This window comes from Bombina bombina, chromosome 4 (assembly GCF_027579735.1).
Source record: "Bombina bombina isolate aBomBom1 chromosome 4, aBomBom1.pri, whole genome shotgun sequence".
NCBI classification, from domain to species: domain Eukaryota; kingdom Metazoa; phylum Chordata; class Amphibia; order Anura; family Bombinatoridae; genus Bombina; species Bombina bombina.
Window position 1 is genome coordinate 38,301,165 of NC_069502.1, and position 22,961 is coordinate 38,324,125.

The 22,961-nt window shown below is 42.0% G+C and overlaps 1 protein-coding gene across 2 annotated transcripts in view; it reads right to left on the reverse strand.

Annotated features, from left to right (window-relative positions):
* The window catches only part of LOC128655877 (DNA (cytosine-5)-methyltransferase 3A), an 877,286-nt gene that overhangs the window by 152,126 nt on the left and 702,199 nt on the right, over positions 1–22,961 (reverse strand). For both annotated transcript variants that reach the window (XM_053709465.1, XM_053709464.1), the window contains exon 13: positions 11,108–11,187. In XM_053709465.1, coding sequence (XP_053565440.1) covers positions 11,108–11,187 — 80 coding nt within the window. The remainder of the gene's footprint in view (positions 1–11,107; positions 11,188–22,961) is intronic.

Genomic DNA, 22,961 nt, shown 5'->3' on the forward strand with positions numbered 1-22,961 from the left:
AGGACTTGACAGGCTCAGAAAAGTCAAAAATAGTGAGATATCTTGCAGAGGGATGCAGCACTCTTAAAATTGCAAAGCTTTTGAAGCGTGATCATCGAACAATCAAGCGTTTCATTCAAAATAGTCAACAGGGTCGCAAGAAGCGTGTGGAAAAACCAAGGCGCAAAATAACTGCCCATGAACTGAGAAAAGTCAAGCGTGCAGCTGCCAAGATGCCACTTGCCACCAGTTTGGCCATATTTCAGAGCTGCAACATCACTGGAGTGCCCAAAAGCACAAGGTGTGCAATACTCAGAGACATGGCCAAGGTAAGAAAGGCTGAAAGACGACCACCACTGAACAAGACACACAAGCTGAAACGTCAAGACTGGGCCAAGAAATATCTCAAGACTGTTTTTTCTAAGGTTTTATGGACTGATGAAATGAGAGTGAGTCTTGATGGGCCAGATGAATGGGCCCGTGGCTGGATTGGTAAAGGTCAGAGAGCTCCAGGCCGACTCAGACGCCAGCAAAGTGGAGGTGGAGTACTGGTTTGGGCTGGTATCATCAAAGATGAGCTTGTGGGGCCTTTTCGGGTTGAGGATGGAGTCAAGCTCAACTCCCAGTCCTACTGCCAGTTTCTGGAAGACACCTTCTTCAAGCAGTGGTACAGGAAGAAGTCTGCATCCTTCAAGAAAAACATGATTTTCATGCAGGACAATGCTCCATCACACGCGTCCAAGTACTCCACAGCGTGGCTGGCAAGAAAGGGTATAAAAGAAGAAAATCTAATGACATGGCCTCCTTGTTCACCTGATCTGAACTCCATTGAGAACCTGTGGTCCATCATCAAATGTGAGATTTACAAGGAGGGAAAACAGTACACCTCTCTGAACAGTGTCTGGGAGGCTGTGGTTGCTGCTGCACGCAATGTTGATGGTGAACAGATCAAAACACTGACAGAATCCATGGATGGCAGGCTTTTGAGTGTCCTTGCAAAGAAAGGTGGCTATATTGGTCACTGATTTGTTTTTGTTTTGTTTTTGAATGTCAGAAATGTATATTTGTGAATGTTGAGATCTTATATTGGTTTCACTGGTAAAAATAAATAATTGAAATGGGTATATATTTGTTTTTTGTTAAGTTGCCTAATAATTATGCACAGTAATAGTCACCTGCACACACAGATATCCCCCAAAATAGCTATAACTAAAAGCAAACTAAAAACTACTTCCAAAACTATTCAGCTTTGATATTAATGAGTTTTTTGGGTTCATTGAGAACATGGTTGTTGTTCAATAATAAAATTAATCCTCAAAAATACAACTTGCCTAATAATTCTGCACTCCCTGTATAGTGAGAGAGCCTGTAGATTACTTACTGTAACCCCATGCACTGTGTATATATAGTGAGAGAGCCTGTAGATTACTTACTGTAACCCCATGTACTGTGTATATATAGTGAGAGAGCCTGTAGATCACTTACTGTAACCCCATGTACTGTGTATATATAGTGAGAGAGCCTGTAGATCACTTACTGTAACCCCATGTACTGTGTATATATAGTGAGAGAGCCTGTAGATTACTTACTGTAACCCCATGCACTGTGTATATATAGTGAGAGAGCCTGTAGATTACTTACTGTAACCCCATGTACTGTGTATATATAGTGAGAGAGCCTGTAGATTACTTACTGTAACCCCATGTACTGTGTATATATAGTGAGAGAGCCTGTAGATTACTTACTGTAACCCCATGTACTGTGTATATATAGTGAGAGAGCCTGTAGATCACTTACTGTAACCCCATGTACTGTGTATATATAGTGAGAGAGCCTGTAGATTACTTACTGTAACCCCATGTACTGTGTATATATAGTGAGAGAGCCTGTAGATTACTTACTGTAACCCCATGTACTGTGTATATATAGTGAGAGAGCCTGTAGATCACTTACTGTAACCCCATGTACTGTGTATATATAGTGAGAGAGCCTGTAGATTACTTACTGTAACCCCATGTACTGTGTATATATAGTGAGAGAGCCTGTAGATTACTTACTGTAACCCCATGTACTGTGTATATATAGTGAGAGAGCCTGTAGATCACTTACTGTAACCCCATGTACTGTGTATATATAGTGAGAGAGCCTGTAGATTACTTACTGTAACCCCATGTACTGTGTATATATATATAGTGAGAGAGCCTGTAGATTACTTACTGTAACCCCATGTACTGTGTATATATAGTGAGAGAGCCTGTAGATTACTTACTGTAACCCCATGTACTGTGTATATATAGTGAGAGAGCCTGTAGATTACTTACTGTAACCCCATGTACTGTGTATATATAGTGAGAGAGCCTGTAGATTACTTACTGTAACCCCATGTACTGTGTATATATAGTGAGAGAGCCTGTAGATTACTTACTGTAACCCCATGTACTGTGTATATATAGTGAGAGAGCCTGTAGATTACTTACTGCAACCCCATGTACTGTGTATATATAGTGAGAGAGCCTGTAGATTACTTACTGCAACCCCATGTACTGTGTATATATAGTGAGAGAGCCTGTAGATTACTTACTGCGACCCCATGTACTGTGTATATATAGTGAGAGAGCCTGTAGATTACTTACTGCGACCCCATGTACTGTGTATATATAGTGAGAGAGCCTGTAGATTACTTACTGTAACCCCATGTACTGTGTATATATAGTGAGATAGCCTGTAGATTACTTACTGTAACCCCATGCACTATGTATATATAGTGAGAGAGCCTGTAGATTACTTACTGTAACCCCATGCACTGTGTATATATAGTGAGAGAGCCTGTAGATTACTTACTGTAACCCCATGTACTGTGTATATATAGTGAGAGAGCCTGTAGATTACTTACTGTAACCCCATGTACTGTGTATATATAGTGAGAGAGCCTGTAGATTACTTACTGTAACCCCATGTACTGTGTATATATAGTGAGAGAGCCTGTAGATCACTTACTGTAACCCCATGTACTGTGTATATATAGTGAGAGAGCCTGTAGATCACTTACTGTAACCCCATGTACTGTGTATATATAGTGAGAGAGCCTGTAGATTACTTACTGTAACCCCATGTACTGTGTATATATAGTGAGAGAGCCTGTAGATCACTTACTGTAACCCCATGTACTGTGTATATATAGTGAGAGAGCCTGTAGATTACTTACTGTAACCCCATGTACTGTGTATATATAGTGAGAGAGCCTGTAGATCACTTACTGTAACCCCATGTACTGTGTATATATAGTGAGAGAGCCTGTAGATTACTTACTGTAACCCCATGTACTGTGTATATATAGTGAGAGAGCCTGTAGATTACTTACTGTAACCCCATGTACTGTGTATATATAGTGAGAGAGCCTGTAGATTACTTACTGTAACCCCATGTACTGTGTATATATAGTGAGAGAGCCTGTAGATCACTTACTGTAACCCCATGTACTGTGTATATATAGTGAGAGAGCCTGTAGATCACTTACTGTAACCCCATGTACTGTGTATATATAGTGAGAGAGCCTGTAGATTACTTACTGTAACCCCATGCACTGTGTATATATAGTGAGAGAGCCTGTAGATTACTTACTGTAACCCCATGCACTGTGTATATATAGTGAGAGAGCCTGTAGATTACTTACTGTAACCCCATGCACTGTGTATATACAGTGAGAGAGCCTGTAGATTACTTACTGTAACCCCATGCACTGTGTATATACAGTGAGAGAGCCTGTAGATTACTTACTGTAACCCCATGCACTGTGTATATATAGTGAGAGAGCCTGTAGATTACTTACTGTAACCCCATGCACTGTGTATATATAGTGAGAGAGCATGTAGATTACTTACTGTAACCCCATGCACTGTGTATATATATATAGTGAGAGAGCATGTAGATTACTTACTGTAACCCCATGCACTGTGTATATATAGTGAGAGAGCATGTAGATTACTTACTGTAACCCCATGCACTGTGTATATATAGTGAGAGAGCCTGTAGATTACTTACTGTAACCCCATGTACTGTGTATATATAGTGAGAGAGCCTGTAGATTACTTACTGTAACCCCATGTACTGTGTATATATAGTGAGAGAGCCTGTAGATTACTTACTGTAACCCCATGTACTGTGTATATATAGTGAGAGAGCCTGTAGATCACTTACTGTAACCCCATGTACTGTGTATATATAGTGAGAGAGCCTGTAGATTACTTACTGTAACCCCATGCACTGTGTATATATAGTGAGAGAGCCTGTAGATTACTTACTGTAACCCCATGCACTGTGTATATATAGTGAGAGAGCCTGTAGATTACTTACTGTAACCCCATGCACTGTGTATATATAGTGAGAGAGCCTGTAGATTACTTACTGTAACCCCATGCACTGTGTATATATAGTGAGAGAGCATGTAGATTACTTACTGTAACCCCATGCACTGTGTATATATATAGTGAGAGAGCATGTAGATTACTTACTGTAACCCCATGCACTGTGTATATATAGTGAGAGAGCCTGTAGATTACTTACTGTAACCCCATGTACTGTGTATATATAGTGAGAGAGCCTGTAGATTACTTACTGTAACCCCATGTACTGTGTATATATAGTGAGAGAGCCTGTAGATTACTTACTGTAACCCCATGTACTGTGTATATATAGTGAGAGAGCCTGTAGATTACTTACTGTAACCCCATGCACTGTGTATATATAGTGAGAGATCCTGTAGATTACTTACTGTAACCCCATGCACTGTGTATATATAGTGAGAGAGCCTGTAGATTACTTACTGTAACCCCATGTACTGTGTATATATAGTGAGAGAGCCTGTAGATTACTTACTGTAACCCCATGTACTGTGTATATATAGTGAGAGAGCATGTAGATCACTTACTGTAACCCCATGTACTGTGTATATATAGTGAGAGAGCCTGTAGATTACTTACTGTAACCCCATGTACTGTGTATATATAGTGAGAGAGCCTGTAGATCACTTACTGTAACCCCATGAACTGTGTATATATAGTGAGAGAGCCTGTAGATTACTTACTGTAACCCCATGCACTGTGTATATATAGTGAGAGAGCCTGTAGATTACTTACTGTAACCCCATGCACTGTGTATATATAGTGAGAGAGCCTGTAGATTACTTACTGCAACCCCAGGTACTGTGTATATATAGTGAGAGAGCCTGTAGATCACTTACTGCAACCCCATGTACTGTGTATATATAGTGAGAGCCTGTAGATTACTTACTGTAACCCCATGTACTGTGTATATATAGTGATAGCCTGTAGATTACTTACTGTAACCCCATGTACTGTGTATATATAGTGAGAGAGCCTGTAGATTACTTACTGTAACCCCATGTACTGTGTATATATAGTGAGAGAGCCTGTAGATTACTTACTGTAACCCCATGTACTGTGTATATATAGTGAGAGAGCCTGTAGATTACTTACTGTAACCCCATGCACTGTGTGTATATAGTGAGAGAGCCTGTAGATTACTTACTGTAACCCCATGCACTGTGTATATATAGTGAGAGAGCCTGTAGATTACTTACTGTAACCCCATGCACTGTGTATATATAGTGAGAGAGCCTGTAGATTACTTACTGTAACCCCATGCACTGTGTATATATAGTGAGAGAGCCTGTAGATTACTTACTGTAACCCCATGTACTGTGTATATATAGTGAGAGAGCCTGTAGATTACTTACTGTAACCCCATGTACTGTGTATATATAGTGAGAGAGCCTGTAGATTACTTACTGTAACCCCATGTACTGTGTATATATAGTGAGAGAGCCTGTAGATTACTTACTGTAACCCCATGCACTGTGTATATATAGTGAGAGAGCCTGTAGATTACTTACTGTAACCCCATGTACTGTGTATATATAGTGAGAGAGCCTGTAGATTACTTACTGTAACCCCATGCACTGTGTATATATAGTGAGAGAGCCTGTAGATCACTTACTGTAACCCCATGTACTGTGTATATATAGTGTGAGAGCCTGTAGATTACTTACTGTAACCCCATGTACTGTGTATATATAGTGAGAGAGCCTGTAGATTACTTACTGTAACCCCATGTACTGTGTATATATAGTGAGAGAGCCTGTAGATTACTTACTGTAACCCCATGTACTGTGTATATATAGTGAGAGAGCCTGTAGATCACTTACTGTAACCCCATGTACTGTGTATATATAGTGAAAGAGCCTGTAGATTACTTACTGTAACCCCATGTACTGTGTATATATAGTGAGAGAGCCTGTAGATTACTTACTGTAACCCCATGTACTGTGTATATATAGTGAGAGAGCCTGTAGATTACTTACTGTAACCCCCTGTACTGTGTATATATAGTGAGAGAGCCTGTAGATTACTTACTGTAACTCCATGTACTGTGTATATATAGTGAGAGAGCCTGTAGATTACTTACTGTAACCCCATGCACTGTGTATATATAGTGAGAGAGCCTGTAGATTACTTACTGTAACCCCATGCACTGTGTATATATAGTGAGAGAGCCTGTAGATTACTTACTGTAACCCCATGCACTGTGTATATATAGTGAGAGAGCCTGTAGATTACTTACTATAACCCCATGCACTGTGTATATATATAGTGAGAGAGCCTGTAGATTACTTACTGTAACCCCATGTACTGTGTATATATAGTGAGAGAGCCTGTAGATTACATACTGTAACCCCATGTACTGTATATATATAGTGAGAGAGCCTGTAGATTACTTACTGTAACCCCATGTACTGTGTATATATAGTGAGAGAGCCTGTAGATCACTTACTGTAACCCCATGTACTGTGTATATATAGTGAGAGAGCCTGTAGATTACTTACTGTAACCCCATGCACTGTGTATATACAGTGAGAGAGCCTGTAGATTACTTACTGTAACCCCATGCACTGTGTATATACAGTGAGAGAGCCTGTAGATTACTTACTGTAACCCCATGTACTGTGTATATATAGTGAGAGAGCCTGTAGATCACTTACTGTAACCCCATGTACTGTGTATATATAGTGAGAGAGCCTGTAGATTACTTACTGTAACCCCATGTACTGTGTATATATAGCGAGAGAGCATGTAGATTACTTACTGTAACCCCATGCATTGTGTATATATAGTGAGAGAGCCTTTAGATTACTTACTGTAACCCCATGCATTGTGTATATATAGTGAGAGAGCCTGTAGATTACTTACTGTAACCCCATGCACTGTGTATATATAGTGAGAGAGCCTGTAGATTACTTACTGTAACCCCATGCACTGTGTATATATAGTGAGAGAGCCTGTAGATCACTTACTGTAACCCCATGTACTGTGTATATATAGTGAGAGAGCATGTAGATTACTTACTGTAACCCCATGCACTGTGTATATATAGTGAGAGAGCATGTAGATTACTTACTGTAACCCCATGCACTGTGTATATATAGTGAGAGAGCCTGTAGATCACTTACTGTAACCCCATGTACTGTGTATATATAGTGAGAGAGCCTGTAGATTACTTACTGTAACCCCATGTACTGTGTATATATAGTGAGAGAGCCTGTAGATTACTTACTGTAACCCCATGTACTGTGTATATACAGTGAGAGAGCCTGTAGATTACTTACTGTAACCCCATGTACTGTGTATATATAGTGAGAGAGCCTGTAGATTACTTACTGTAACCCCATGTACTGTGTATATATAGTGAGAGCCTGTAGATTACTTACTGTAACCCCATGTACTGTGTATATACAGTGAGAGAGCCTGTAGATTACTTACTGTAACCCCATGTACTGTGTATATATAGTGAGAGAGCCTGTAGATTACTTACTGTAACCCCATGTACTGTGTATATATAGTGAGAGCCTGTAGATTACTTACTGTAACCCCATGTACTGTGTATATATAGTGAGAGAGCCTGTAGATTACTTACTGTAACCCCATGTACTGTGTATATATAGTGAGAGAGCCTGTAGATTACTTACTGTAACCCCATGTACTGTGTATATATAGTGAGAGAGCCTGTAGATTACTTACTGTAACCCCATGCACTGTGTATATATAGTGAGAGAGCCTGTAGATTACTTACTGTAACCCCATGTACTGTGTATATATAGTGAGAGAGCCTGTAGATTACTTACTGTAACCCCATGCACTGTGTATATATAGTGAGAGAGCCTGTAGATTACTTACTGTAACCCCATGTACTGTGTATATATAGTGAGAGAGCCTGTAGATTACTTCCTGTAACCCCATGTACTGTGTATATATAGTGAGAGAGCCTGTAGATTACTTACTGTAACCCCATGTACTGTGTATATATAGTGAGAGAGCCTGTAGATTACTTACTGTAACCCCATGCACTGTGTATATATAGTGAGAGAGCCTGTAGATTACTTACTGTAACCCCATGCACTGTGTATATATAGTGAGAGAGCCTGTAGATTACTTACTGTAACCCCATGCACTGTGTATATATAGTGAGAGAGCCTGTAGATTACTTACTGTAACCCCATGCACTGTGTATATATAGTGAGAGAGCCTGTAGATTACTTACTGTAACCCCATGCACTGTGTATATATAGTGAGAGAGCCTGTAGATTACTTACTGTAACCCCATGTACTGTGTATATATAGTGAGAGAGCCTGTAGATTACTTACTGTAACCCCATGCACTGTGTATATATAGTGAGAGAGCCTGTAGATTACTTACTGTAACCCCATGCACTGTATATATATAGTGAGAGAGCCTGTAGATTACTTACTGTAACCCCATGTACTGTGTATATATAGTGAGAGAGCCTGTAGATTACTTACTGTAACCCCATGTACTGTGTATATATAGTGAGAGAGCCTGTAGATTACTTACTGTAACCCCATGTACTGTGTATATATAGTGAGAGAGCCTGTAGATCACTTACTGTAACCCCATGCACTGTGTATATATAGTGAGAGAGCCTGTAGATTACTTACTGTAACCCCATGCACTGTGTATATATAGTGAGAGAGCCTGTAGATCACTTACTGTAACCCCATGTACTGTGTATATATAGTGAGAGAGCCTGTAGATCACTTACTGTAACCCCATGCACTGTGTATATATAGTGAGAGAGCCTGTAGATTACTTACTGTAACCCCATGTACTGTGTATATATAGTGAGAGAGCCTGTAGATTACTTACTGTAACCCCATGTACTGTGTATATATAGTGAGAGAGCCTGTAGATTACTTACTGTAACCCCATGTACTGTGTATATATAGTGAGAGAGCCTGTAGATTACTTACTGTAACCCCATGTACTGTGTATATATAGTGAGAGAGCCTGTTGATTACTTACAGTAACCCCATGTACTGTGTATATATAGTGAGAGAGCCTGTAGATTACTTACTGTAACTCCATGCACTGTGTATATATAGTGAGAGATCCTGTAGATTACTTACTGTAACCCCATGCACTGTGTATATATATAGTGAGAGAGCATGTAGATTACTTACTGTAACCCCATGTACTGTTTATATATAGTGAGAGAGCCTGTAGATTACTTACTGTAACCCCATGTACTGTGTATATATAGTGAGAGAGCCTGTAGATTACTTACTGTAACCCCATGCACTGTGTATATATAGTGAGAGAGCCTGTAGATTACTTACTGTAACCCCATGTACTGTGTATATACAATGAGAGAGCCTGTAGATTACTTACTGTAACCCCATGCACTGTGTATATATAGTGAGAGAGCCTGTAGATTACTTACTGTAACCCCATGTACTGTGTATATATAGTGAGAGAGCCTGTAGATTACTTACTGTAACCCCATGTACTGTGTATATACAGTGAGAGAGCCTGTTGATTACTTACAGTAACCCCATGTACTGTGTATATATAGTGAGAGAGCCTGTAGATTACTTACTGTAACTCCATGCACTGTGTATATATAGTGAGAGATCCTGTAGATTACTTACTGTAACCCCATGCACTGTGTATATATATAGTGAGAGAGCATGTAGATTACTTACTGTAACCCCATGTACTGTTAATATATAGTGAGAGAGCCTGTAGATTACTTACTGTAACCCCATGTACTGTGTATATATAGTGAGAGAGCCTGTAGATTACTTACTGTAACCCCATGCACTGTGTATATATAGTGAGAGAGCCTGTAGATTACTTACTGTAACCCCATGTACTGTGTATATATAGTGAGAGAGCCTGTAGATTACTTACTGTAACCCCATGTACTGTGTATATATAGTGAGAGAGCCTGTAGATTACTTACTGTAACCCCATGTACTGTGTATATATAGTGAGAGAGCCTGTAGATTACTTACTGTAACCCCATGTACTGTGTATATATAGTGAGAGAGCCTGTAGATTACTTACTGCAACCCCAGGTACTGTGTATATATAGTGAGAGAGCCTGTAGATCACTTACTGTAACCCCATGTACTGTGTATATATAGTGAGAGAGCCTGTAGATCACTTACTGTAACCCCATGTACTGTGTATATATAGTGAGAGAGCCTGTAGATTACTTACTGTAACCCCATGTACTGTGTATATATAGTGAGAGAGCCTGTAGATTACTTACTGTAACCCCATGTACTGTGTATATATAGTGAGAGAGCCTGTAGATTACTTACTGTAACCCCATGCACTGTGTATATATAGTGAGAGAGCCTGTAGATTACTTACTGTAACCCCATGTACTGTGTATATATAGTGAGAGAGCCTGTAGATTACTTACTGTAACCCCATGTACTGTGTATATATAGTGAGAGAGCATGTAGATTACTTACTGTAACCCCATGTACTGTGTATATATAGTGAGAGAGCCTGTAGATTACTTACTGTAACCCCATGTACTGTGTATATATAGTGAGAGAGCCTGTAGATTAATTACTGTAACCCCATGTACTGTGTATATATAGTGAGAGAGCCTGTAGATCACTTACTGTAACCCCATGTACTGTGTATATATAGTGAGAGAGCCTGTAGATTAGATCTATATAAAATAAACTCTGGATAATTCCTGCCTCTGTCTTCTCTGAGCATTTGTTTAGGTCCAACCTACCTTACAGTTTTGGCACATCCCCCCGTTAAACAGGGGGTGCTCCAGAGTGACATTCAAGCTCCCACAGGAAATGCAAATATCTGCAGTGAAGGAAAAACACACATTATTATTTAACCTGTAGACAAGGGTGAAAGGGTGAAAGCATTTTAATATTCTTAAAGTGAATGGCAATTTTGATGCTAAAGTGCCCGGTTTTTAAAAATGTTATTAAAATCAGGGGCACTTTAATTCATCAAAATTTACATTTCACTCGTGTTGTGAAAAAAAAACTTTTAAACTTGACAGCAGCTCCAGCTTCCTCCGGTTGTCGCAAGCCATTTCTGACGTCAGAAATGATGAATTGGTCATCCTCCAATCACGGCTTCCCCCCCAAGGGAATCAGTGTCTGATTCAATGCTGTAATTGGAGGAAGCCGGATTCCTCATTTTAGACCCAGGAAGAGGCTTTGTGGCGGGTGGAGGAAGCTGCAGCTGCTGTCAAGATGAGTGAAATGTAAATTTTGATGAATTAAAGTGCCCCTAGTTTTAATCAAATTTTTAAAAACCGGGCACTTTAGCATCAAAATTTATATTTACTTTAAGGCACAAACAAGCCGGATGCCATAAAAACATAATTTATGCTTACCTGATAAATTTATTTCTCTTGTAGTGTGTTCAGTCCACGGGTCATCCATTACTTATGGGATATATTCTCCTTCCCAACAGGAAGTTGCAAGAGGATCACCCAAGCAGAGCTGCTATATAGCTCCTCCCCTCACATGTCATATCCAGTCATTCGACCGAAACAAGACGAGAAAGGAGAAACTATAGGGTGCAGTGGTGACTGGAGTTATAATTTTAAATTTAGAACCTGCCTCAAATAGACAGGGGGGGCCGTGGACTGAACACACTACAAGAGAAATACATTTATCAGGTAAGCATAAATTATGTTTTCTCTTGTTAAGTGTGTTCAGTCCACGGGTCATCCATTACTTATGGGATACCAATACCAAAGCTAAAGTACACGGATGATGGGAGGGACAAGGCAGGAACATTAAACAGAAGGAACCACTGCCTGTAGAACCTTTCTCCCAAAAACAGCCTCCGAAGAAGCAAAAGTGTCAAATTTGTAAAATTTGGAAAAAGTATGAAGTGAAGACCAAGTTGCAGCCTTGCAAATCTGTTCAACAGAGGCCTCATTCTTAAAGGCCCAGGTGGAAGCCACAGCTCTAGTGGAATGAGCTTTAATTCTTTCAGGAGGCTGCTGTCCAGCAGTCTCATAGGCTAAGCGTATTATGCTACGAAGCCAAAAAGAGAGAGAGGTAGCCGAAGCCTTTTGACCTCTCCTCTGTCCATAGTAAACGACAAACAGAGAAGAAGTTTGTCGAAAATCTTTAGTTGCCTGTAAGTAGAACTTCAGAGCACGGACCACATCTAGATTATGCAAAAGACGTTCCTTCTTTGAAGAAGGATTAGGACATAAGGATGGAACAACAATCTCTTGATTGATATTTTTGTTAGAAACAACCTTAGGTAAAAACCCAGGTTTAGTACGCAGGACTACCTTGTCTGAATGAAAGATCAGATAAGGAGAATCACAATGTAAGGCAGATAACTCAGAGACTCTACGAGCCGAGGAAATAGCCATCAAAAACAGAACTTTCCAAGATAAAAATTTAATATCAATGGAATGAAGGGGTTCAAACGGAACACCCTGGAGAACTTTAAGAACCAAGTTTAAGCTCCACGGAGGAGCAACAGCTTTAAACACAGGCTTAATCCTAGCCAAAGCCTGACAAAAAGCCTGGACGTCTGGAATCTCTGCCAGAAGCTTGTGTAAAAGAATAGACAGAGCAGAAATCTGTCCCTTTAGTGAACTAGCGGATAAACCCTTTTCTAAACCCTCTTGTAGAAAAGACAATATCCTAGGAATCCTAACCTTACTCCATGAGTAATTCTTGGATTCACACCAATATAAATATTTACGCCATATCTTGTGGTAAATTTTTCTGGTAACAGGTTTCCGAGCCTGTATTAATGTATCAATAACCGAATCCGAAAACCCACGCTTTGATAGAATCAAGCGTTCAATTTCCAAGCAGTCAGCCTCAGAGAAATTAGGTTTGGATGGTTGAAAGAACCCTGAATTAGAAGGTCCTGCCTCAGGGGTAGAGACCATGGTGGACAGGACGACATGTCCACTAGGTCTGCATACCAGGTCCTGCGTGGCCACGCAGGCGCTATCAGAATCACCGATGCTCTCTCCTGTTTGATCCTGGCAATCAGACGAGGAAGCAACGGAAAAGGTGGAAACACATAAGCTATGTTGAAAACCCAAGGGGCTGCTAGTGCATCTACCAGCACCGCTCCCGGGTCCCTGGACCTAGATCCGTAACAAGGAAGCTTGGCGTTCTGGCGAGATGCCATGAGATCCAGATCCGGTTTGCCCCAACAAAGAATTAGTTGGGCAAATACCTCCGGGTGAAGTTCCCACTCCCCCGGATGAAAAGTCTGGCGACTTAAAAAATCCGCCTCCCAGTTCTCCACGCCTGGGATGTAGATCGCTGACAGGTGGCAAGAGTGAGACTCTGCCCAGCGAATTATCTTCGAGACTTCCAACATCGCTAGGGAACTCCTGGTTCCCCCTTGATGATTGATGTAAGCCACAGTCGTGATGTTGTCCGACTGAAATCTGATGAACCTCAGTGTTGCCAACTGAGGCCAAGCTAGAAAAGCATTGAATATTGCCCTTAACTCTAGAATGTTTATTGGGAGGAGTTTCTCCTCCTGAGTCCACGATCCCTGAGCCTTCAGGGAGTTCCAGACTGCTCCCCAGCCTAGTAGGCTGGCATCTGTTGTTACAATCGTCCAATCTGGTCTGCGAAAGGACATTCCTTTGGACAGATGAACCCGTGATAACCACCAGAGAAGAGAATCTCTGGTCTCCTGGTCCAGATTTAGCAAAGGGGACAGATCTGAGTAATCCCCGTTCCATTGACTTAGCATGCATAGTTGCAGCGGTCTGAGATGTAGACGCGCAAATGGCACTATGTCCATCGCCGCGACCATTAAGCCGATCACTTCCATGCACTGAGCTACTGATGGGCTTGGAATGGAGTGAAGGACACGGCAAGCATTGAGAAGTTTTGATAGCCTGGACTCCGTCAGGTAAATCTTCATCTCTACAGAATCTATAAGAGTCCCTAGAAAAGGGACCCTTGTGAGTGGTAACAGAGAACTCTTTTCCACGTTCACTTTCCACCCATGCGACCTCAGAAATGCTAGAACTATCTCTGTATGAGACTTTGCATGTTGAAAACTTGACGCTTGTATCAGAATTTCGTCTGGGTACGGAGCCACCGCTATGCCTCGTGGTCTTAGTACCGCCAGAAGAGAGCCCAGAACCTTTGTAAAAAATTCTCGGGGCCGTAGCCAACCCGATGGGAAGCGCTACAAACTGGTAATGCCTGTCTAGAAAGGCAAACCTTAGGTACCGATAGTGATCTTTGTGAATCGGTATGTGAAGGTAGGCATCCTTTAAATCCACTGTGGTCATATATTGACCCTCTTGGATCATGGGTAGGATGGACCGAATGGTTTCCATCTTGAACGATGGAACCCTTAGGAATTTGTTTAAGATTTTTAAATCTAAGATTGGTCTGAAGGTTCCTTCTTTCTTGGGAACCACAAACAGATTTGAATAAAACCCTTGCCCCTGTTCCGTCCGCGGAACTGGGTGGATCACTCCCATCACTAAGAGGTCTTGTACACATTGTAGAAAAGCCTCTTTCTTTACTAGGTTTGTTGATAACCTTGACAGATGAAACCTCCCTTGTGGAGGAGAAGTCTTGAAATCCAGAAGGTATCCCTGAGATATAATCTCCAGCGTCCAGGGATCCTGTACATCTCTTGCCCAAGCCTGGGCGAAGAGAGAGAGTCTGCCCCCCACTAGATCCATCTCCGGAAAGGGGGCCCTGACTTCATGCTGTCTTAGGGGCGGAAGTAGGCTTTCTGGCCTGCTTGCCCTTGTTCCATGACTGGTTGCCTTTCCAACCCTGTCTGTAACGAGCAGTAGTTCCTTCCTGTTTTGGAGCGGAGGAAGTTGATGCTGCTCCTGCCTTGAAATTACGAAAGGCACGAAAATTAGACTGTTTGGCCTTCGATTTGGCCCTGTCCTGAGGAAGGGTGTGGCCCTTACCTCCAGTAATGTCAGCAATAATTTCCTTCAAGCCGGGCCCGAATAAGGTCTGCCCTTTGAAAGGAATGTTTAGTAATTTAGACTTAGAAGTTACATCTGCTGACCAGGATTTAAGCCAAAGCGCTCTGCGCGCCTGTATGGCGAATCCGGAATTTTTAGCCGTAAGTTTGGTTAAATGCACTACGGCATCCGAAACAAACGCATTAGCCAGCTTAAGGGTTCTAATCTTGCTCAGAGACTCATCCAATGGTGCTGTGCGAATCGCCTCTTCCAGAGACTCAAACCAGAATGCCGCTGCAGCAGTGACAGGCGCAATGCATGAAAGAGGCTGTAATATAAAACCTTGTTGAATAAACATTTTCTTAAGATAACCCTCTAATTTTTTATCCATTGGATCTGAGAAAGCACAGCTATCCTCCACCGGGATAGTGGTACACTTGGCTAAAGTAGAAAACAGAATTTATGTTTACCTGATAAATTACTTTCTCCAACGGTGTGTCCGGTCCACGGCGTCATCCTTACTTGTGGGATATTCTCTTCCCCAACAGGAAATGGCAAAGAGCCCAGCAAAGCTGGTCACATGATCCCTCCTAGGCTCCGCCTTCCCCAGTCATTCGACCGACGTAAAGGAGGAATATTTGCATAGGAGAAATCATATGATACCGTGGTGACTGTAGTTAAAGAAAATAAATTATCAGACCTGATTAAAAAACCAGGGCGGGCCGTGGACCGGACACACCGTTGGAGAAAGTAATTTATCAGGTAAACATAAATTCTGTTTTCTCCAACATAGGTGTGTCCGGTCCACGGCGTCATCCTTACTTGTGGGAACCAATACCAAAGCTTTAGGACACGGATGAAGGGAGGGAGCAAATCAGGTCACCTAGATGGAAGGCACCACGGCTTGCAAAACCTTTCTCCCAAAAATAGCCTCAGAAGAAGCAAAAGTATCAAATTTGTAAAATTTAGTAAAAGTGTGCAGTGAAGACCAAGTCCCTGCCTTACATATCTGATCAACAGAAGCCTCGTTCTTGAAGGCCCATGTGGAAGCCACAGCCCTAGTGGAATGAGCTGTGATTCTTTCAGGAGGCTGCCGTCCGGCAGTCTCGTAAGCCAATCTGATGATGCTTTTAAGCCAAAAAGAGAGAGAGGTAGAAGTTGCTTTTTGACCTCTCCTTTTACCAGAATAAACAACAAACAAGGAAGATGTTTGTCTAAAATCCTTTGTAGCATCTAAATAGAATTTTAGAGCACGAACTACGTCCAAATTGTGCAACAAACGTTCCTTCTTTGAAACTGGATTCGGACACAAAGAAGGCACGACTATCTCCTGGTTAATGTTTTTGTTAGAAACAACTTTCGGAAGAAAACCAGGTTTAGTACGCAAAACCACCTTATCTGCATGGAACACCAGATAAGGAGGAGAACACTGCAGAGCAGATAATTCTGAAACTCTTCTAGCAGAAGAAATTGCAACCAAAAACAAAACTTTCCAAGATAATAACTTAATATCAACGGAATGTAAGGGTTCAAACGGAACCCCCTGAAGAACTGAAAGAACTAAATTGAGACTCCAAGGAGGAGTCAAAGGTTTGTAAACAGGCTTGATTCTAACCAGAGCCTGAACAAAGGCTTGAACATCTGGCACAGCTGCCAGCTTTTTGTGAAGTAACACAGACAAGGCAGAAATCTGTCCCTTCAAGGAACTTGCAGATAATCCTTTCTCCAAACCTTCTTGAAGAAAGGATAGAATCTTAGGAATTTTTATCTTGTCCCAAGGGAATCCTTTAGATTCACACCAACAGATATATTTTTTCCATATTTTGTGGTCGATTTTTCTAGTTACAGGCTTTCTGGCCTGAACAAGAGTATCAATGACAGAATCTGAGAACCCTCGCTTTGATAAGATCAAGCGTTCAATCTCCAAGCAGTCAGTTGGAGTGAGACCAGGTTCGGATGTTCGAACGGACCTTGAACAAGAAGGTCCCGTCTCAAAGGTAGCTTCCATGGTGGAGCCGATGACATATTCACCAGGTCTGCATACCAAGTCCTGCGTGGCCACGCAGGAGCTATCAAGATCACCGATGCCCTCTCCTGATTGATCCTGGCTACCAGCCTGGGGATGAGAGGAAACGGCGGGAATACATAAGCTAGTTTGAAGGTCCAAGGTGCTACTAGTGCATCTACTAGAGTCGCCTTGGGATCCCTGGATCTGGACCCGTAGCAAGGAACCTTGAAGTTCTGACGAGAGGCCATCAGATCCATGTCTGGAATGCCCCACAACTGAGTAATTTGGGCAAAGATTTCCGGATGGAGTTCCCACTCCCCCGGATGAAATGTCTGACGACTCAGAAAATCCGCTTCCCAATTTTTCACTCCTGGGATGTGGATTGCAGACAAGTGGCAGGAGTGAGTCTCCGCCCATTGAATGATTTTGGTCACTTCTTCCATTGCCAGGGAACTCCTTGTTCCCCCCTGATGGTTGATGTACGCAACAGTCGTCATGTTGTCTGATTGAAACCGTATGAATTTGGCCTTTGCTAGCTGAGGCCAAGCCTTGAGAGCATTGAATATCGCTCTCAGTTCCAGAATATTTATCGGGAGAAGAGATTCTTCTCGAGACCAAAGACCCTGAGCTTTCAGGGGTCCCCAGACCGCGCCCCAGCCCACCAGACTGGCGTCGGTCGTGACAATGACCCACTCTGGTCTGCAGAAGCTCATCCCCTGTGACAGGTTGTCCAGGGACAGCCACCAACGGAGTGAATCTCTGGTCCTCTGATCTACTTGTATCGTCGGAGACAAGTCTGTATAATCCCCATTCCACTGACTGAGCATGCACAGTTGTAATGGTCTTAGATGAATTCGCGCAAAAGGAACTATGTCCATTGCCGCTACCATCAAACCTATTACTTCCATGCACTGCGCTATGGAAGGAAGAGGAACAGAATGAAGTATTTGACAAGAGTTTAGAAGTTTTGATTTTCTGGCCTCTGTCAGAAAAATCCTCATTTCTAAGGAGTCTATTATTGTTCCCAAGAAGGGAACCCTTGTTGACGGAGATAGAGAACTTTTTTCTACGTTCACTTTCCACCCGTGAGATCTGAGAAAGGCCAGGACAATGTCCGTGTGAGCCTTTGCTTGTGGAAGGGACGACGCTTGAATCAGAATGTCGTCCAAGTAAGGTACTACTGCAATGCCCCTTGGTCTTAGCACCGCTAGAAGGGACCCTAGCACCTTTGTGAAAATTCTTGGAGCAGTGGCTAATCCGAACGGAAGTGCCACAAACTGGTAATGCTTGTCCAGAAATGCGAACCTTAGGAACCGATGATGTTCCTTGTGGATAGGAATATGTAGATACGCATCCTTTAAATCCACCGTGGTCATGAATTGACCTTCCTGGATGGAAGGAAGAATTGTTCGAATGGTTTCCATTTTGAACGATGGAACCTTGAGAAACTTGTTTAGGATCTTGAGATCTAAGATTGGTCTGAATGTTCCCTCTTTTTTGGGAACTACGAACAGATTGGAGTAGAACCCCATCCCTTGTTCTCCTAATGGAACAGGATGAATCACTCCCATTTTTAACAGGTCTTCTACACAATGTAAGAATGCCTGTTTTTTTATGTGGTCTGAAGACAATTGAGACCTGTGGAACCTCCCCCTCGGGGGAAGCCCCTTGAATTCCAGAAGATAACCTTGGGAGACTATTTCTAGCGCCCAAGGATCCAGAACATCTCTTGCCCAAGCCTGAGCGAAGAGAGAGAGTCTGCCCCCCACCAGATCCGGTCCCGGATCGGGGGCCAACATCTCATGCTGTCTTGGTAGCAGTGGCAGGTTTCTTGGCCTGCTTACCTTTGTTCCAGCCTTGCATTGGCCTCCAGGCTGGCTTGGCTTGAGAAGTATTACCCTCTTGCTTAGAGGACGTAGCCCTTGGGGCTGGTCCGTTTCTGCGAAAGGGACGAAAATTAGGTTTATTTTTGGCCTTGAAAGACCTATCCTGAGGAAGGGCGTGGCCCTTGCCCCCAGTGATATCAGAAATAATCTCTTTCAAGTCAGGGCCAAACAGCGTTTTCCCCTTGAAAGGAATGTTAAGCAATTTGTTCTTGGAAGACGCATCCGCTGACCAAGATTTTAGCCAAAGCGCTCTGCGCGCCACAATAGCAAACCCAGAATTTTTCGCCGCTAATCTAGCCAATTGCAAAGTGGCGTCTAGGGTGAAAGAGTTAGCCAATTTGAGAGCATGAATTCTGTCCAAAATCTCCTCATAAGAAGAATCTTTATTGAGCGCCTTTTCTAGTTCATCGAACCAGAAACACGCTGCTGTAGTGACAGGAACAATGCATGAAATTGGTTGTAGAAGGTAACCTTGCTGAACAAACATCTTTTTAAGCAAACCCTCTAATTTTTTATCCATAGGATCTTTGAAAGCACAACTATCTTCTATGGGTATAGTGGTGCGTTTGTTTAGAGTAGAAACCGCCCCCTCGACCTTGGGGACTGTCTGCCATAAGTCCTTTCTGGGGTCGACCATAGGAAACAATTTCTTAAATATAGGGGGAGGGACGAAAGGTATGCCGGGCCTTTCCCATTCTTTGTTTACAATGTCCGCCACCCGCTTGGGTATAGGAAAAGCTTCGGGGGCCCCGGGACCTCTAGGAACTTGTCCATTTTACATAATTTCTCTGGAATGACCAAATTCTCACAATCATCCAGAGTAGATAACACCTCCTTAAGCAGGGCGCGGAGATGTTCCAATTTAAATTTGAATGTAATTACATCAGGTTCAGCTTGTTGAGAAATTTTCCCTGAATCTGAAATTTCTCCCTCAGACAAAACCTCCCTGGCCCCCTCAGATTGGTGTAGGGGCACTTCAGAACCAATATCATCAGCGTCCTCATGCTCTTCAGTATTTTCTAAAACAGAGCAGTCGCGCTTTCGCTGATAAGTGGGCATTTTGGCTAAAATGTTTTTGATAGAATTATCCATTACAGCCGTTAATTGTCGCATAGTAAGGAGTATTGGCGCACTAGATGTACTAGGGGCCTCCTGTGTGGGCAAGACTGGTGTAGACGAAGGAGGGGATGATGCAGTACCATGCTTACTCCCCTCACTTGAGGAATCATCTTGGGCATCATTTTCTCTAAATTTTGTGTCACATAAATCACATCTATTTAAATGAGAAGGAACCTTGGCTTCCCCACATACAGAACACAGTCTATCTGGTAGTTCAGACATGTTAAACAGGCATAAACTTGATAACAAAGTACAAAAAACGTTTTAAAATAAAACCGTTACTGTCACTTTAAATTTTAAACTGAACACACTTTATTACTGCAAATGTGAAAAAGTATGAAGGAATTGTTCAAAATTCACCAAAATTTCACCACAGTGTCTTAAAGCCTTAAAAGTATTGCACACCAAATTTGAAAGCTTTAACTCTTAAAATAACGGAACCGGAGCCGTTTTTATATTTAACCCCTTTACAGTCCCTGGTATCTGCTTTGCTGAGACCCAACCAAACCCAAAGGGGAATACGATACCAAATGACGCCTTCAGAAAGTCTTTTCTATGTATCAGAGCTCCTCACACATGCATCTGCATGTCATGCTTCCCAAAAACAAGTGCGCAATAGAGGCGCGAAAATGAGGCTCTGCCTATGATTAGGGAAAGCCCCTAGAGAATAAGGTGTCCAATACAGTGCCTGCCGGTTATTTTACATAATTCCCAAGAATAAAATAATTCCTCAAAGCTATGAAGTATTAAAATATGCTTATATATCAATCGTTTTAGCCCAGAAAATGTCTACAGTCTTAAAAGCCCTTGTGAAGCCCTTTTTTTCTTATGTAATAAAAATGGCTTACCGGATCCCATAGGGAAAATGACAGCTTCCAGCATTACATCGTCTTGTTAGAAATGTGTCATACCTCAAGCAGCAAAAGTCTGCTCACTGTTTCCCCCAACTGAAGTTAATTCCTCTCAACAGTCCTGTGTGGAAACAGCCATCGATTTTAGTAACGGTTGCTAAAATCATTTTCCTCTTACAAACAGAAATCTTCATCACCTTTCTGTTTCAGAGTAAATAGTACATACCAGCACTATTTTAAAATAACAAACTCTTGATTGAATAATAAAAACTACAGTTAAACACCAAAAAACTCTAAGCCATCTCCGTGGAGATGTTGCCTGTACAACGGCAAAGAGAATGACTGGGGAAGGCGGAGCCTAGGAGGGATCATGTGACCAGCTTTGCTGGGCTCTTTGCCATTTCCTGTTGGGGAAGAGAATATCCCACAAGTAAGGATGACGCCGTGGACCGGACACACCTATGTTGGAGAAACTGCTCCCTCCACCTTAGGGACCGTCTGCCATAAGTCTCGTGTGGTGGCGTCTATAGGGAACATTTTTCTAAATATCGGAGGAGGGGAAAAAGGCACACCGGGTCTATCCCACTCCTTACTAATAATCTCTGTAAGCCTCTTTGGTATAGGAAAAACGTCAGTACACACCGGCACCGCGTAGTATTTATCCAGCTTACATAATTTCTCTGGGATTGCCACCGTGTCACAATCATTCAGAGCCGCTAACACCTCCCCTGGCAACACGCGGAGGTTCTCAAGCTTAAATTTAAAATTTGAAATTTCTGAATCCGGTCTCCCCGAATCAGAACCGTCACCCACAGAATGAAGCTCTCCGTCCTCATGTTCTGCAAATTATGACGCAGTATCAGACATGGCTCTCGTGTCATCCGCGTGCACTGTCCTTAACCCAGAACTGTCGCGCTTGCCTCTTAACTCTGGCATATTGTATAATACTTCTTTCATAACATTAGCCATATCATGTAAAGTGATTTGTAAGGGCCTTGATGTACTTGGCGCCTCAATCTCACGCACCTCCCGAGCGGGAGACGAAGGTACTGACACGTGAGGAGAGTTAGACGGCATAACTGCCCCCTCGTTGTCTGGTGATAATTTTTTAAGCGGTACAGATTGATTTTTCAAAGTAACATCAATACAATTGGTACACATATTTCTATTGGGCTCCACAACGGCTTTTAAACATAATGAACAAGCAGATTCCTCTGTATCAGACATGTTTAAACAGACTAGCAATAAAGCTAGCAAGCTTGGAAAATACTTTCAATAAGTTTGCAAGCAATATAAAAAACGCTGCAGCGCTTTTTAAAAACACAGTTGAGTAACTAAAGAATAATTCAGTTATAGTCAACAATTCTTTAAATGTATTAATTAGCAGAGGATTGCACCCATTAGCAACCGGATGATTAACCCCTCAGTACCCCAAAAAACGGATATCAAATTAATATAAAACGTTTTTATCACAGTCTAACACACTGTCACAGGTCTGCTGTGACTGATTACCTCCCTCAAAAAACGAATTTTGAAGACCCCTGAGCTCTCTAGAGACGTCCTGGATCAAGGAGGAAGAAGCAGGAAGACTGTGCTAGAATTTTAACTGCGCAACAAGGCGCTAAAAAAGAGGCCCCTCCCGTTCATTTACAACAGTGGGAGACCTGATATAACGGTTTCTATGCAGAAATATACGTTAGCCATGTGGAAAAAAATTCATGCCCAAAGGATTTATCACCAAAGTACCTCACAAAACGAATAACATGCCAGTAAACGTTTTGAAAATAAACTTCTTTAAATGTCATGCAAAGTTA